At 46.5% G+C, this 15,487-nt stretch overlaps 5 protein-coding genes across 5 annotated transcripts; all 5 read left to right on the top strand.

Annotated features, from left to right (window-relative positions):
* Positions 1 to 26: 26 nt before the first annotated feature.
* Positions 27 to 1,595, top strand: URK1 (uridine kinase; the record flags this gene model as incomplete). Its single annotated transcript, XM_019131474.1, has 1 exon — positions 27 to 1,595. The coding sequence occupies one exon, from the start codon at positions 27 to 29 to the stop codon at positions 1,593 to 1,595; it is 1,569 nt and encodes a 522-aa protein (XP_018988266.1).
* A 1,949-nt stretch (positions 1,596 to 3,544) lies between these two features.
* Positions 3,545 to 4,720, top strand: BABINDRAFT_159420 (acetate uptake transporter family protein; the record flags this gene model as incomplete). Its single annotated transcript, XM_019127649.1, has 1 exon — positions 3,545 to 4,720. The coding sequence occupies exon 1, from the start codon at positions 3,856 to 3,858 to the stop codon at positions 4,717 to 4,719; it is 864 nt and encodes a 287-aa protein (XP_018988265.1). The 5' UTR covers positions 3,545 to 3,855.
* Positions 4,721 to 5,804: 1,084 nt separating this feature from the next.
* On the top strand, positions 5,805 to 7,013 carry BABINDRAFT_159419 (acetate uptake transporter family protein). Its single transcript, XM_019127648.1, has one exon. The coding sequence runs from the start codon at positions 6,297 to 6,299 to the stop codon at positions 6,825 to 6,827; it is 531 nt and encodes a 176-aa protein (XP_018988264.1). The 5' UTR covers positions 5,805 to 6,296; the 3' UTR covers positions 6,828 to 7,013.
* A 272-nt stretch (positions 7,014 to 7,285) lies between these two features.
* BABINDRAFT_78580 (uncharacterized protein) lies at positions 7,286 to 7,804 on the top strand. The gene has a single exon (XM_019132691.1). The coding sequence runs from the start codon at positions 7,436 to 7,438 to the stop codon at positions 7,730 to 7,732; it is 297 nt and encodes a 98-aa protein (XP_018988263.1). The 5' UTR covers positions 7,286 to 7,435; the 3' UTR covers positions 7,733 to 7,804.
* Positions 7,805 to 9,058: 1,254 nt separating this feature from the next.
* On the top strand, positions 9,059 to 15,345 carry FAS1 (tetrafunctional fatty acid synthase subunit). The gene has a single exon (XM_019132690.1). The coding sequence runs from the start codon at positions 9,160 to 9,162 to the stop codon at positions 15,334 to 15,336; it is 6,177 nt and encodes a 2,058-aa protein (XP_018988262.1). The 5' UTR covers positions 9,059 to 9,159; the 3' UTR covers positions 15,337 to 15,345.
* The last annotated feature ends 142 nt before the right edge of the window (positions 15,346 to 15,487 follow it).

Genomic DNA, 15,487 nt, shown 5'->3' with positions numbered 1-15,487 from the left:
AATTCACCTCCTTTGCCATGTCCCAAATGCAACCACCGCAAGTTCCTGAACGGCTGGGGAGGAGAAAGTCCTCTAGAATTGTCCCTGCTGACGCCAACTCCTTCATTAATCTCAGATCTCCTTCGGTTGACTCCGTTAATCTCGCCGAGAAGGCAGGGTTTTCCTCTGCGGTCACCGAAGTTTCTACACCCCAGTCCGATAACTACATCCCCCCTTGGACTGAACCATACATTATCGGCATTGCGGGAATTTCTGGGTCGGGTAAGACCACTGTTGCTCAGAAGATCATCCAGGAAATTAATCAGCCTTGGACAGTGTTGCTTTCCTTGGATAACTTTTACAATCCGTTATCGCCAGCCGAACGTCAACAAGCGTTTGCCTGTGAGTTTGACTTTGATGTTCCCGAATCCCTTGACTTGGAAATGTTGTTTGAAACTGTAAAATCTATCAAGGAAGGCAGAAAAACTACCATTCCTGTCTACTCTTTCGAAAAGCACAACAGAACCGACAAAAGCATCACCATCTACGGCGCCAACGTCATTATTATTGAGGGTATCTACGCGCTTTTTGACCCAAAGTTATTGGCATTGATGGATACCAAGATTTACGTCGATACCGATCTAGACGTGTGTTTGGCCAGAAGACTCACCAGAGATATTTTGCACCGGAAGAGAGATTTGGCCGGCGCGTTGAAGCAATGGAACGCTTTTGTGAAACCGGCTGCCGTCAAGTCGGTGAGACCTTGCATGAACAATGCCGACGTTATTTTGCCTAGAGGTTCAGATAGCAGCATTGCGATCAACATGATTATCCAACATATCCAGAAGAGGTTGGATTTGAAGTCCAAGGCTCATTTGCAGTACTTGAAGAGGTTGGGCTGCAACACCAAACCGTTGTCTCTTTACAAAAATTTGAGCGTTTTGAAGAAGACCAACCAAAACGGTGGTATCCACTCCATTTTGTGTGACTCAGACACTAGTCGAAGTGACTTTATTTTTTACTTCAACCGCATATCCCTTGTCTTGATAAATAAGGCGTTGGATTTCTTAGATTACACTCTGTTTACCTTCCAGACCCCTGGCGGACACACGGTTAGCACTGTCAAGCCTGCCGATGAAGTGATTGCTGTGAGCATTATTCGATCCGGAGATTGTTTTATGGCCTCTATCAAGAAGACCTTCCCCGAAATTTCGATTGGTAAATTGTTGATCCAGAGTGATACCTTGACGGGTGAGCCACAATTACACATGGAGTCCTTACCAAAGACTATGGGTTGTGGCAGCCAAAAGATCTTTTTGTTTGACGCGCAGTTGATCAGTGGTGCTGCTTCCATCATGGCTACCCAAGTCTTGCTTGACCACGATGTTAAGATAGAAAATATTGTCTTGGTCTGTTACTTGAGTACGGAAATTGGTGTCAGGAGAGTGTTGAGTGCTTTTCCAGGTATCAATATTGTTGCAGGCCGTATGAGCTCTATGGGTGCAGAAACCTCTAGTGATGACGAAGCGGTGGAGGAGGATAAGACGGGCGAATTGGACACTGATTGGTGGTTCCGTAACCGTTTCATCGACTCAAGATATTTTGGTACTGACTAGGTTTGACCCAAAATTCATAGCGGAGATGCACGTTCGTGTGTTTTCTGCTACCTTTGCATGGCTGCACTATAGTTCACCTTTTTTGACACATGCTTTAATTTACATTGTTTTACAGATAACCTACGGTTCACCATAGATGTAAGAGGCTATATTCTTATCCGATTTCGCCGTGTCCGTATACGTCTGGAGCTCATAGAATTTGATATAGCAAACATATCACTAACTTCAGGATTCAATGTATACGTACTATAAAATAACTATAAGAATTCTGTATACGTTAATATATCAGTATCATTAATTATGTGATTTGAAATTAACTTGCATTCATATACTAGAAGGATATATCTAATTCCAACTTAATATTGATATATATACTGAATATTAGAAAATTACATTTATTAACGCGTCTAAAAAATATTTCAAATGATATACGTTACTTTTACTGCGGTAAATACTATCGACCATCACCTCAAGTTTACCAGTGGCCTGTTAACAGACTGATACGGAGAGCTTCACGGGGCGCAAGAGATTAGCCTGGCTGCTCGCAAGAGGGGTAGGCATAACGGTATTATTCACTCTATCCAGAGATATAGTTTGTTATACCCGGAGATTGTGGTTGTTTCCAAACTACTACACCAAGATAATATGCGGAACTGCCACTAGAGACACCCATACGCGCCGTGTTCCAAATATGGAATGACATAATGTTTGTAAGCTTGAAAAGTTTAACAGCTCCCACATACCCGATATCCCATGGACCGAGAAGTTTAAAGCAACCCGAGTTGGAGTGCAGTTAATAAATAGTTCTATCGTTTACGTAGTTAATATAAATTGACATAAGGTTTCGACACTGACCAAAGGGGCCAAGCCTACAAAACTGGCCTATTAGACAAGAAAACTAGGCCAAGGTGGTACCTCGAGCTTCTATTATCATCAAGCACTTCATCTTTGCCAGTCTAAATTCGGCATTGATTGTAGCGAGAAGAGAGTCACGTCAAAATATAAACGTGTGGTCAAGTTTCGGTTTTTAGAGCAGGTGGGTGACATATTGGTTAAAACTCGGTGTGTCAATGTGTCTGGTTATTTTGGAGTCCTACCTGTTCCCAACCACCCACACAAATCGTAAAGGCAGCTTGTCCTGCGCAGGATCACCCGCAACGAGAGGGGAAGGCTCGAGACTTTGGGTCACCCTGGTCAGTCACGTATCTATTAGAGCCCGCCAATTTATTTACCCGGTTTTAGTCGGTCTATTTTTGCAGTAAGGCTTTACTAGAAACAGAGCTGAAAAATGTGAATAGCACGTGGTATCGGAACCGCCCGTATTTCAAATTGTATATTAGATAGCAGGTTTACGAGAGTTGTTAGTATAACTACTAGGAGCTTTTTTCAAAGGTCTAGAGTCTCAAGATAAACAGAAGAAGGAAAAGGTAAGACCTGGCAAAATATACCTAGGATCCGAACCTCCCTGGCAATGTTTAAAAAGAATGTAACTCTGGGTTTACCTCCCCCCCTGTACACTGTCGTAAAAGGATCTACAAATTGCCGTAAAGAGTGGCTATACTGTCTTGAAGCTAACCTTCCCACTTCAGGCGAACCCGAGTTCAGATTCTCTTCCAGAAGGCTGAAATTATCACATATGCGCCGTAATTTTTGAATTGCCACTAGTAATTGTAGATTATGCTATTTTCCAAGATTTCCATCCTCCAACTCACAGTATTTTGAACTACGGTGAGGTATATTGGTATCTGCCCGCACAAAATGTACAGATATACGAAGCTAGGCAGGCATGCACTACAGATACAACTACAAGATATGTGGTTTCGATTACCTGCTCAGGTAATCATTTGTAATCATACTACGGTGTATATCCGCCCTGCATGCATGCACACTATCCCGGGGTAAATCTCGAGCTCTATATTTCGCACTAAGACGGGAACCATTCCGGTTAAATACCCAGAATAGTGACAACCTTGCTAGATTCTTAGCCTCTGCAGCAACTAATGCAAAGCCAGCTGGTAGATACATTTCCAACGATTATTTGAAAGCTTGAACATGGGGTAACTTCCCGGGAGTCACTAAACCAGCAACTCGTAACCTGGGCCGGCGAAGCGTGATGGGTATAAAAACTGGACTCCGTCCTTAGTATTTTCCCAGATAACCTTTCTCTGATAATTAGTGATAAAATAAACCCAGAAATCCTATTGTTACCTTTACCCCAGTGATATATAGAATCCAAATAAAATATAATCCGATAAGTACAATGTCCCACGCTTATAACGAAAACGAAAAAAACCCAGTTCCAGATGTCAGCCGTACCTCCATCGGCTCCTCCAGCTCTGTCGGCCGTGCTTACAGTCAGACACAGTTTAAAGAAGACGAACACAACGATATCACCCGCTGTGTAACTTCCTCTGACGGTGAGTACGTTTATTTAGGCCATCAGAAGTTCAAGAGATCAGAAATCGCCACTGCCTTCGCCGGTACATTCAATCCTGGTTTACACCTCGTAGGGAAGCAACGGTCGTATGCCAACCCCGCTCCCTTAGGTTTGGCCGGGGTGTCAATTCCAACCATTGCCCTTGGGATTATGCAGCTCGGAGGTGGCGGACTCGGAAATACCAATGTATTAGCAGGTGCTGGGATGTTCCTTGCAGGGATCTGTTTAATGCTTTCGGGGATGTGGTGTATGTTCTTAGAAAATACTTTTGGTGGTACAGTGTTTACGGTGTTTGGTGGTATTTGGTTGAGCTATGGGTACGTGATGGCTCCATCATCCGGAATTGTGGCATCCTATGCATCCATTGAGGATTTCCAGCATGCTATGGCAGCATATGTGGCCACCTGGACACTTTTTGCGTTCATGTGTTGGGCATTGACTTTCAAATCCACGGTTATGTTCTGTACTCAGTTTATGTGGATCAGTTTTATGTTTCTTACTGCAACTATCCAGTTATACACTAACTCCAAAGCTTGGCTTAAAGTCACGGGTGTCTTTTCTCTCTTGAACGGTGCGTTCGGAATGTATAATATGTTTGCAGGTATGGCTGACGAAACCAACTCTTATTTTGTTATCAAGCCTAGATTTATGCCAGGTGCCCAGGTTCCAACCGAGATAGAGCAATAATCTCGGACTACTTCCTCGCTTATCTATCAAACTCTTTCAATATCTCATCTGTAAGCTCTCGGATAGTGGTCTATCGATTTCTCAAGCCACACATACCAAAGGCCGTATTCGTGTTATTTCTACCAATTAGATGCCAAATTTGTTTATATATTGTATTAAATTGGCAATAGACAAGACTAGGGTTCAAAGCTCAAGTGACAAAGAGTCACCACCTCTCAGCAATTCTCCTGAAGGACTGATCCTGTGTGTCCACCTCTCGACCATCTTGTATTCACACCGGATAATAGCTAGGCCCATATCTAGGTTTATTTGTATATTACCTCAAGATACCCAAATGAAGCAACCAAAAATTCCAGTGCCATAATAACCTACAAGCTTCAGCAGTTACGAAGAGTAAAGAAGCGCAGCCAACGGTGTGGCATATCTAGCAGGTGATAACACCTACTATTATTTAGCTAAGGGAGATTGTTGTTGTTTATTCTGTACCCTAGGTATATAATCAAGAGATCATATACATCCTTATATACCATTAGAATACCCGTATCATGTTACTCTTGATAACAAAAGATCCGTGTGAGCCGAAAGACGCCGGCTCGCACGGTATACATATTAACACTTTTAGTACAACCTGAGTGAAATCAACCATACGATTTCTGGGCTTGTTTTTTCACCAACAATTGCAGAAAAGGATTAACTGGGGAAATAGAGGATGCTGCACGGTTTTTTTGTCTCACGCTTCGCCGGCCGAGATTACAGGTTACTGGTTTAGTGACTCCCGGAAAGTTGCCCCACTCTCTAGTTTTCAAATAATCGTTGGAAATAGATCTATAAACTGACCTTGTACCAGTTACTGTAGAAAGCTAATAATCCAGTAGCCAAATCATCGCTATTCTGGGTATTTAACCGGCATATTCCATGTCTGCTAAATAGAGCTTGGAAGGTTCCTGAGACGGCGTGCATGCAAACAGGCAGGACATACGCCGCAGTATAATTACAAATAATTACATGAGCAGATTGGACTAAAGATGTTCGTGCGTTGCTGATATCCTCTGGCTAGTACGGATCCTTCCCCTCGTACAGAGTAGCATGATACGGTTATCCCTATAGTATATAAGAATCTTCTTTTTGTATATTTAGTGTAAAGCAACCAACGAGATTCTCTCTTAGTTGGCTCGTACCCAGAATATCCTTTTATTTTTACCCCAGTGACGTACAGGACCCAAATAAAATACGATCCGATAATAAGTGCGATGTCCCACGCTTATAACGAAAACGAAAAAAAAAGCATCCCAGTGGCTGGCCGTACCTCCATCGGCTCCTCTAGCTCTGCCGGCCGCGCTTACAGTCATCTACCGCTCAACCTGAATGAAAACTGCGATGCCTCCCGCTATGAAACTACCTCTGACTGCGAGTATGTCTATTTGGGTAACCAGAAGTTCAAGAGATCAGAAGTTGCCTCCGCCTTCGCCGGTACGTTCAACCCTGGTTTGCACTATGTGGGAAAACTGCGATCATATGCCAACCCTGCTCCTTTAGGGTTGGCCGGGGTGTCAATTCCAACCATTGCCCTTGGGATTATGCAGCTCGGAGGTGGCGGACTTGGAAATACCAATGTATTAGCAGGCGCTGGGATGTTCCTTGCGGGGATCTGTTTGATGCTCTCGGGGATGTGGTGTATGTTCTTAGGAAATACTTTTGGTGGTACAGTGTTTACGGTGTTTGGTGGTATTTGGTTGAGCTATGGGTACGTGATGGCTCCATCATCCGGAATTGTGGCATCCTATGCATCCATTGAGGATTTCCAGCATGCTATGGCAGCATATGTGGCCACCTGGACACTTTTTGCGTTCATGTGTTGGGCATTGACTTTCAAATCCACGGTTATGTTCTGTGCTCAGTTCATGTGGCTCAGTTTGCTGTTTCTTACTGCAACTATCCAGTTATACACTAACTCCAAAGCTTGGCTTAAAGTCACGGGTGTCTTTTCTCTCTTGAACGGTGCGTTCGGAATGTATAATATGTTTGCAGGTATGGCTGACGAAACCAACTCTTATTTTGTTATCAAGTCTATGTGTATGCCAGGTGCCCAGGATCCGGCAAAGATATAGCAGCAAGGTTCCATGGGGTGCTTCCTCGTTTATTTATCAAACTTTTCCAGCGTCTCACCTGTAAGCTCTCGGGTTGTGGTCTACCGATTTCCCAGACCCACACATACCAAAGACCGTATTCTCGTAACTCACGCCGGGTAGACGTCAAATTTGTTTACATATTGTATTAAATTGACAATAGACAAGACTAGGGTTTGAAGCTCAAGTGACAAAGAGTCACTACCTCTTAACAATTCTTCTGAAGGGCCAATCCTGTGTGTCCACCTCTCGACCATCTTGTATTCACACCGGATAATAGCTAGATCCATATCTAGATTACTTCGGAGTGCTTAAGTGAAGCAACCAAAAATGCCAGTGGCATAATAATCTACAGACTACAGCAGCTATGAGAAGTAAAGAAACATAGTCAAGGGCTGATATCCTACACATAAATTTGGGTACCTTGAACTCTGACAGTGTATCGCTTGAGGAGTGAGTCGCATCACACAACAGTTGCATGTGTGATGCGGCTCAAAAACAGACATGACGTGCAAATAGAAAGGTGTAACCTCAATATGGATTACAAAGAGAGTGAGTTACATATCTGGAGCTTCCATTCCCGCACTTAGATGTATGGTCCACCATTATTTTGTTGGCCATCGTGGGAATTTACGTGTCTGTTGCATGCGGCTTCACTGCCAACCATTCAGGCACAGTATATTGAGCAGTTGAGCCGCACCTTCTGGCCCACCTTTTTCCGAAGTGCATCGAAAATTAACCAACACAGAATTTTGGCGAGGCTACGCACTAGGGGTAACCTCAGAGCACATACCATGCACCACTCGTATACGGAATCCACCAAACTCGGCTTTCTAGTAGAATCGAGTAGAACAGGTCAGACAGGTTGGGCCCGATATTACCAATGAAACCAAGTCTGCGAGGAAAAATCTTGGCAATAGGTAATCCAAAACCGTGTACTTCATATAATTCAAACTTTAATTTTAGGGGATCCTGCTTTCAACATAAGTTTACCAGGCATTTAGACTATTTCTAAGGACAAAAAAATAGGCTAAACGTAATAGTATATACCCAGCCAAGTTTGAGAGTAGCTATAGTGAGTGTCTGTTACGCATGAGTCTTCATCTGAAAAGGTAAGCGAATACATTGTAATCCTCAAGGGCTGTACAACCAGTCGGCTCTCACATACAGTCCGAGGGCGTTCCATATCTCGATTAAGAGAAAGCCCCAATCTGTACAAGCTCAAAGACAGTCGCATTAGTTTGGGGGGTTGACCTATGTCTGGCAACCAACAAAGAACAAACAGCTCTTTATCTGGGCTCGTCCTACGGAGTGAGCGTTAGTCAGTTTAGCTACCTCCATTCATCCATACTGGGCTGGCCCCTATTGATGGAGTAGCCCTAGCACGTACACGATTACAATGGCTCCATATCCTGTACGGATGCGTGCCGTCCACGTCCTTAGGTACCGGAATGCACGTCTGATGTGCCCAACAAAAATCTAAGCACCAGCGTTCATGGCTCTGCATTGGAAGCGCAGTGTGCCGGGAACTCTATTATATATTCTGTGTGCAGGACACTAGCCAACGCTCATACAAAGACCGAAACCTTGTTTGATGCAATGCCCAAAGGTTTGAACCAAGGGCTTTGGTGAGAATTACGGCGTCAACAAAAAAAAAGAACTGTTTCCCAAAAACCCTTTTAAAGCCCCGTAACTCTTCTTTTTCTGTTCATTGTTTCTAAGAGTAAAAAGTCGAACCCTTTTTCACCGTTACATTACTCCACCTGTTTGCTAGAACCGCTGATATCCAACTCCGTCTTATTACCACATCTCAAGACAGCTGTTATCCTTTTCTACATATCCAATTGACCTCCAGTTATTTATTCCACTTAATAGGTATGTTTACTATGTTACTCTAATGTGCTTTGGTCTCTCTTGTCTTGGCCTGTCTCTCCATCCCAGATATTTCTCTCCATCCCAGGTTTTTGACTCTCAATTGATCCCCACGCAATTATTCCCAAGCTTCAAATCCTTCCCCGAATTTCATAATCCCCCCTAGTCTCTTGACATTAGCCAACTCTCAATTTGGGCAACTCCGGGATATTTCTAGCTATCGCAAAGTCTTTGTCAGTGTCACGAGCCGCACTTTTTCTTTTGGGCTGTACGTCGCGATAAAACTCAACATATTATGCACGGTGCGACCTCACTAAAATTATGCCTGAAAAAGAAATCAAGACATTACCCGTTCGCAAAACGAGACCAAAAATATTCATACCCAAAAATCATTCCTTTTATAAATACTAACCCTCTCTAGACCCATTTCATACTTACCACAATGTCCCAAAGCGGTCTTCGTCCGATTTTATTGAGCCACGGCTCCATGGAACTGACCTCCTTGATCCCTACCAGCTTATACTTCAACTACACCCAGTTGAAAGACCAGTTCACCAAAGCCTTACCTGAGTCAACCGATGGCTTTGCCGGTGATGATGAACCATCCTCCCCAGTGGAGTTGGTTGCCCAGTTTCTCGGCTATGTTGCGTCCCTCGTCGACCGCAACGCCTCCACCCCAGGCCAGTTCGACGAAGTCTTGAAGTTTACCCTCCAGGAGTTCGAAGCCAGGTTCTTGAACGGCCAGGATATCCACAACTTGGCCGCCAAGTTGCTTGCTGACGAACAATACCCGACTTCTTTGGCCAAGGTCAAGTCTGTCATCAAGAACTACGTTTCTGCCATTGTCAACTCCAATACCGCCGCCGCCAAGGTTGAAACCGCCTTATTCTCTGCCGCCACCAAGGGTGACGCCACGATCGTCGCCCTTTTCGGCGGCCAGGGTAACACCGAAGACTACTTCGAGGAGTTGAGAGAATTGAATCAAACCTACGGTGACTTGACTTCTGACATCATCGCCATGGCTGCCGACAAGTTGCAGTCCTTGGTCAGAGCTACCGAGGGCTCCCACAAAATCTACACCCAGGGTATTGACATCAAGAACTGGTTGGCCCAGCCTGAGCAGACCCCAGACCAGTCCTACCTCCTTTCCATTCCCGTCTCCTGTCCGGTTATCTGTCTTATCCAGTTGGTCCACTACGCGGTTACCGCTAGAGTTCTCGGCTTGACCCCGGGTGATTTGAGATCCTACCTCTCTGGTGCCACTGGCCATTCCCAGGGTGTGGTCACCGCCGTCGCCATCGCCTCCTCCGACTCTTGGGAGTCATACTTCGAAAATGCCTCCAAGGCTATCTCCTTGTTCTTCTACATCGGGTTAAGAAGTATCCAGGCCCACCCGCACACCTCTTTGCCGCCATCTATGGTGCAAGACTCCTTGGAAAATGGTGAGGGTAAGCCATCCCACATGTTGTCCATTAGAGACTTGTCTCGCGACCAGGTTTCCACTTTCATTGCCGAGACCAACAAACACTTGCCAGAAGATAAGCGTGTCTCTATTTCCCTCGTCAACGGTGCCAGAAATTTTGTTCTTTCCGGGTACCCACAGTCCTTGTATGGTCTTAACGTCAACTTGAGAAAGCACAAGGCTCCCGCCGGCTTGGAACAGGCCAGGGTTCCGTTCTCTGAGAGAAAAATGAAGTTTACCAACCGTTTCTTGCCAATCACCTCTCCCTTCCATTGCCACTTGTTGGCTCCTGCGTACCCTGTCATCATTGCCGACATCGAGGGTGCCTCATTGGAGTTTGAAGCCTCCAAGTTGGCTATTCCGGTCTACGACACCTTTGACGGGTCTAACTTGCAGAAGATGACGACTTCAATCTCTGCCAGATTGGTCCGCATGATCATCGAGTTGGCTGTCAACTGGGAGAAGGCCACCGCCTTCAAGTCCACCCACATGTTGGAGTTCGGCCCTGGCGGGGTTTCTGGCTTGGGTGTCTTGACCCACCGTAACAAGGATGGTACTGGTTCCCGTGTTATCCTTGCTGGTACTTTGGACTCGACCTCTGCCGACGACGAGTATGGCTTCAAGCAGGAGATTTTTGACAGAAACTCCACCTCTTTGAAGTACGCTTCCAACTGGTTGAACGAGTACAAGCCAAGATTGGTCAAGACTTCCGCCGGTAAGGTCTATGTCGATACCAAATTCTCCCAGTTATTGGGTAGAGCGCCGTTGATGGTTCCGGGTATGACGCCTACCACCGTATCTCCAGACTTTGTGGCTGCCACCCTTAACGCTGGGTACCACATCGAGATCGCGGGTGGTGGGTACTTTACGTCCGGCCACATGACCAAGGCGTTGGAAGAGGTTGCCTCTCAGATCCCACCCGGTGCCGGTATTGGGATCAACATGATCTACGTCAATCCGAGAATGTTGCAGTGGGGTATTCCAATGGTCAAGGAATTGAGAGACAAGGGCTTCCCAATCCAGTCCATGTCTATTGGTGCTGGTGTTCCATCTATGGAGGTTGCCTCCGAATACATTGAGACCTTGGGCCTTACCCACTTGGGGTTGAAGCCAGGCAGTGTTGACGCTATTGCTCAGTGTATCGCCATTGCCAAGGCCCACCCAACCTTCCCAATCGTTGTCCAGTGGACCGGTGGTAGAGGTGGTGGTCACCACTCGTTTGAGGATTTCCACCAGCCTATCCTCCAAATGTACTCCAAGATGAGAAAGTGCTCCAACATTGTTCTTATCGCCGGGTCCGGGTTCGGGTCCGACGCTGACACCTACCCATACCTTACCGGTGAGTGGTCTGGTGCATACAACTACCCGCCAATGCCGTTCGACGGTGTTTTGTTTGGTTCCAGAGTCATGACCGCCTTGGAAGCCAAGACCTCTCCTGCCGCCAAGCTTGCCATCGTTGGGTGTACTGGTGTTCCAGACTCTCTGTGGGAACAGTCATACAAGAAGCCAACGGGTGGTATCATTACCGTCAGATCCGAGATGGGTGAGCCAATCCACAAGATTGCCACTAGAGGTGTTATGTTGTGGCAGGAAATGGATAATACCATCTTTAACTTGCCAAAGGGGAAGCTTGTTGAAACCTTAAACAAGAAAAAGGACTACATCATTAAGAAGTTGAACGCCGATTTCCAGAAGCCTTGGTTCGGTAAGAACGCCTTAGGTCCATGTGATTTGCAAGACATGACCTACGCCGAGGTTGCCCAGAGATTGGTCGAGTTGATGTACATTCGCAAGTCTGCTAGATGGATTGATGTCAGCTTGAGAGCCTTTACTGGTGATTTCTTGAGAAGAGTTGAAGAGCGTTTCGCCACCTCTTCCGGTGCCCTTTCATTGCTCCAGAACTTCCAGCAGTTGGAGAACCCGGATAAGGTCCTTGAGGCCATTTTTGAGGCCTACCCACTTGCCCGGGAGCAGTTGATTAACGAGCAGGACTGTGACTTCTTTTTAATCGCCTGTATGAACCCAATCCAGAAGCCGGTTCCATTCGTCCCAATCTTGGACGAACGTTTCGAGATCTTCTTCAAGAAGGATTCCTTGTGGCAGTCTGAGGACTTGGAGGCTGTTGTTGATGAAGACGTCCAAAGAACCTGTATCTTGCACGGTCCGGTTGCTGCCCAGTTCACTAACAAGGCCGACGAGCCAATCAAGGAAATTTTGGACTCTATCCACAACGGCCATATCCAGCGTTTGCTCAAGGACGTCTACAATGGTGATGAATCCTCCATCCCGGTTGTCGAGTACTTCGGTCCGAACGTTGTCAGCTCCGTCACTTCTGTTGCCGGTGTCACTGTTGAGGAGTCGGCAGCCAAGGTTGTCTACAAGACCGGAACCACGATCCCAGAGGCAGGTGAATGGTTCAAGTTGCTTGCTGGTAACACCTTGAACTGGCGCCATGCCTTCTTCTCTACGAAGAGAGTGATCCAGGGTGTCAACCACGGTACCAACCCGCTCCACGCCGTCTTCGCGCCAGCCAAGAACGTTTCTATCGAGGTTGCCGCAGGTGTCGTCACCTTGTTTGAATCCTTGCAGGGTAAGATCCAGCCAGTTGCTGAGCTCAAGGCTCTCAATGCCACCACCCTCCAGTTGTCTTTGATCGAGCACAGAACTGCTGACGGCAAGCCAGTTTCCCTTCCGTTCTTATACACTTACAATCCCGCTGATGGGTTTGCTCCTATCTTGGAGGTTTTGGATGCCAGAAATGACAGAATCAAGGAGTTTTACTGGAAGTTGTGGTTCGGTTCCGACGTCCCAGTTGACCTCGACATCGATGCCCAACAGACCATCCAGGGTGATGAGACTGCCATCACCGTCAAGGACATTGCCGAGTTCACTCACGCCATCGGCAACAAGTGCGAGGCTTTTGTCCACAGAGAGGGTAAGGCCACTCTTGCGCCAATGGATTTCGCTATTGTTGCTGGCTGGAAGGCCATCATGAAGGCGATTTTCCCTAAGTCTGTTGACGGTGACTTGTTGAGATTGGTCCACCTTTCTAACGGCTACAAGATGCTCCCGGGCGCCGAGCCATTGAAGGCGGGTGATGTTGTCAAGACCTCTTCCGAGATCAGAGCTGTCATCAACCAGGAGAGCGGTAAGATGGTTGAGGTTGTTGGTACCATCACTCGAGAGGGCCTGGCTGTTATGGAGGTCACCTCTCAGTTCTTGTACCGTGGTGTGTACGTGGACTTTGAAAACACTTTCCGGAAAACCACCGAGACCCCGGTCCAGATCACCCTCAAGTCTGCCAAGGACGTTGCTGTCTTGCAGGCCAAAGAATGGTTCCACTTGGAGGAGGACTGCGACTTGTTGAACAAGACCTTGACCTTCCGTTGTGAGTCTGCTGTTACCTACAAAAACCAGACCGTCTTTGCCTCTGTCAAGACCACCGGTCAAGTCTTGTTGGAGTTGCCAACCTCGGAGATTGTGCAAATCGCTTCTGTGGAATACGAGGCCGCTGACTCCCACGGTAACCCGGTCACCGACTACCTCAATAGGATCGGTTCCACCATCGAGCAGCCAATCATGTTGGAGAACGCGATTCCTCTCTCTTCCGGTGAAGACATGCAGTCCAAGGCGCCTGGTACCAACGAGCCTTACGCCGCTGTTTCCGGTGACTACAACCCGATCCACGTTTCCAGAGTGTTTGCTGCCTATGCCAACTTGCCGGGTACCATCACTCATGGTATGTACAACTCTGCTGCCGTCCGTGGCTTGGTTGAACAATGGGCCGCTGATAACGTTGCTCCAAGAGTCCGTGCCTTCAAGTGTTCCTTCGTCGGTATGGTTTTGCCTAACGACCTCTTGGAGACCCGTCTTGAACACGTTGGTATGATCAACGGTCGTAAGATCATCAAGGTCGAAACCATCAATGTCGAGACCCAGTCCCCAGTCTTGGTCGGTGAAGCCGAAATTGACCAACCGGTCTCCACCTTTGTCTTTACCGGTCAGGGGTCTCAGGAACAGGGTATGGGTATGGACTTGTATGAATCCTCTCCGGTTGCCCGTGAGGTTTGGGACAGAGCCGACCGTCATTTCATGAATACTTACGGTTTCTCCATCATTTCCATTGTTAAGGATAACCCTAACGAGTTGACTATCCACTTTGGTGGTCCAAAGGGTCGTGCGATCCGTGAGAACTACATTTCCATGATGTTTGAGTCTGTTGCTGCTGATGGTTCCTTGAAGTCTGAGAAGATTTTCAAGGAGATTACCGAAGAGTCTACTTGCTTCACCTTCCGCTCCCCAACTGGTTTGTTGTCAGCCACCCAGTTCACCCAACCAGCCTTAACCTTGATGGAGAAGGCCTCCTTTGATGATCTTCAAGCCAAGAGTTTGGTGCCGGAGCACAGCATGTTTGCTGGTCACTCTTTGGGTGAATACTCTGCCTTGGCTTCTTTGGGTAATGTTATGCCAATCGAGTCCTTGGTTGAAGTTGTCTTCTACCGTGGTATGACCATGCAGGTTGCTGTTCCTCGTGACGAAGAAGGTAGATCCAACTACGGTATGTGTGCTGTTAACCCATCCCGTATCTCCGCCACTTTCAATGACGCTGCCTTGAGATGGGTCGTTGATCACATTGCCGAGCAAACCGGCTGGTTGTTGGAAATCGTCAACTACAATGTTGAGAATACCCAGTATGTCACTGCCGGTGACTTGAGAGCCTTGGACACTTTGACCAATGTTTTGAATGTCTTCAAGTTGCAGAAAATTGACATTGTCAAGTTGCAAGAGCTGATGCCTTTGGAAAAGGTTAAGGAACACTTGTCCGAGATTGTCGAAGAGGTCTCCAAGAAGTCTTCCGCCAAGCCCCAGCCAGTTGATTTGGAGAGAGGTTTTGCCGTCATTCCATTGAAGGGTATTTCCGTGCCGTTCCACTCTTCTTATTTGAGATCTGGTGTCAAGCCGTTCCAGAGATTTTTGGTTAAGAAGATCCCACAGGAAGCCATCAAGCCTTCCAACTTGATCAACAAGTACATTCCTAATTTGACTGCGAAGCCATTCGAGATCACCAAGGAGTACTTCCAAGATGTCTACGAATTGACTGGTTCCGAGAAGATCAAGAACATCTTGGACAATTGGGAGAAGTACGAGAATGCTTAATCTCTAGATTTTTATGCGTTATGCTTTCTCTTGTGATATTAATTTGTTTCTGCTTTTATGTTTATCTTTTTGTTTTCTAGCCCTCCTAATTCGCTCGCGCTTTTGGGTCTCAGCACACGTACGTGGTAATACTTGTGTTGGCAGCCTAACT

The sequence above is a fragment of the Babjeviella inositovora genome, assembly GCF_001661335.1.
Source record: "Babjeviella inositovora NRRL Y-12698 unplaced genomic scaffold BABINscaffold_1, whole genome shotgun sequence".
NCBI lineage: Eukaryota > Fungi > Ascomycota > Pichiomycetes > Serinales > Babjeviella > Babjeviella inositovora.
Note: the sequence above shows the minus strand (reverse complement) of the source record. Positions and strands in the feature narration are given on the sequence as shown.

What these genes read in the sequence shown, in the direction of transcription:
- FAS1 (XM_019132690.1), top strand. Translation starts at nt 9,160, where the DNA reads ATGTCCCAAAGCGGTCTTCGTCCGATTTTATTGAGCCACGGCTCCATG.
- BABINDRAFT_78580 (XM_019132691.1), top strand. Translation starts at nt 7,436, where the DNA reads ATGTATGGTCCACCATTATTTTGTTGGCCATCGTGGGAATTTACGTGT.
- BABINDRAFT_159419 (XM_019127648.1), top strand. Translation starts at nt 6,297, where the DNA reads ATGCAGCTCGGAGGTGGCGGACTTGGAAATACCAATGTATTAGCAGGC.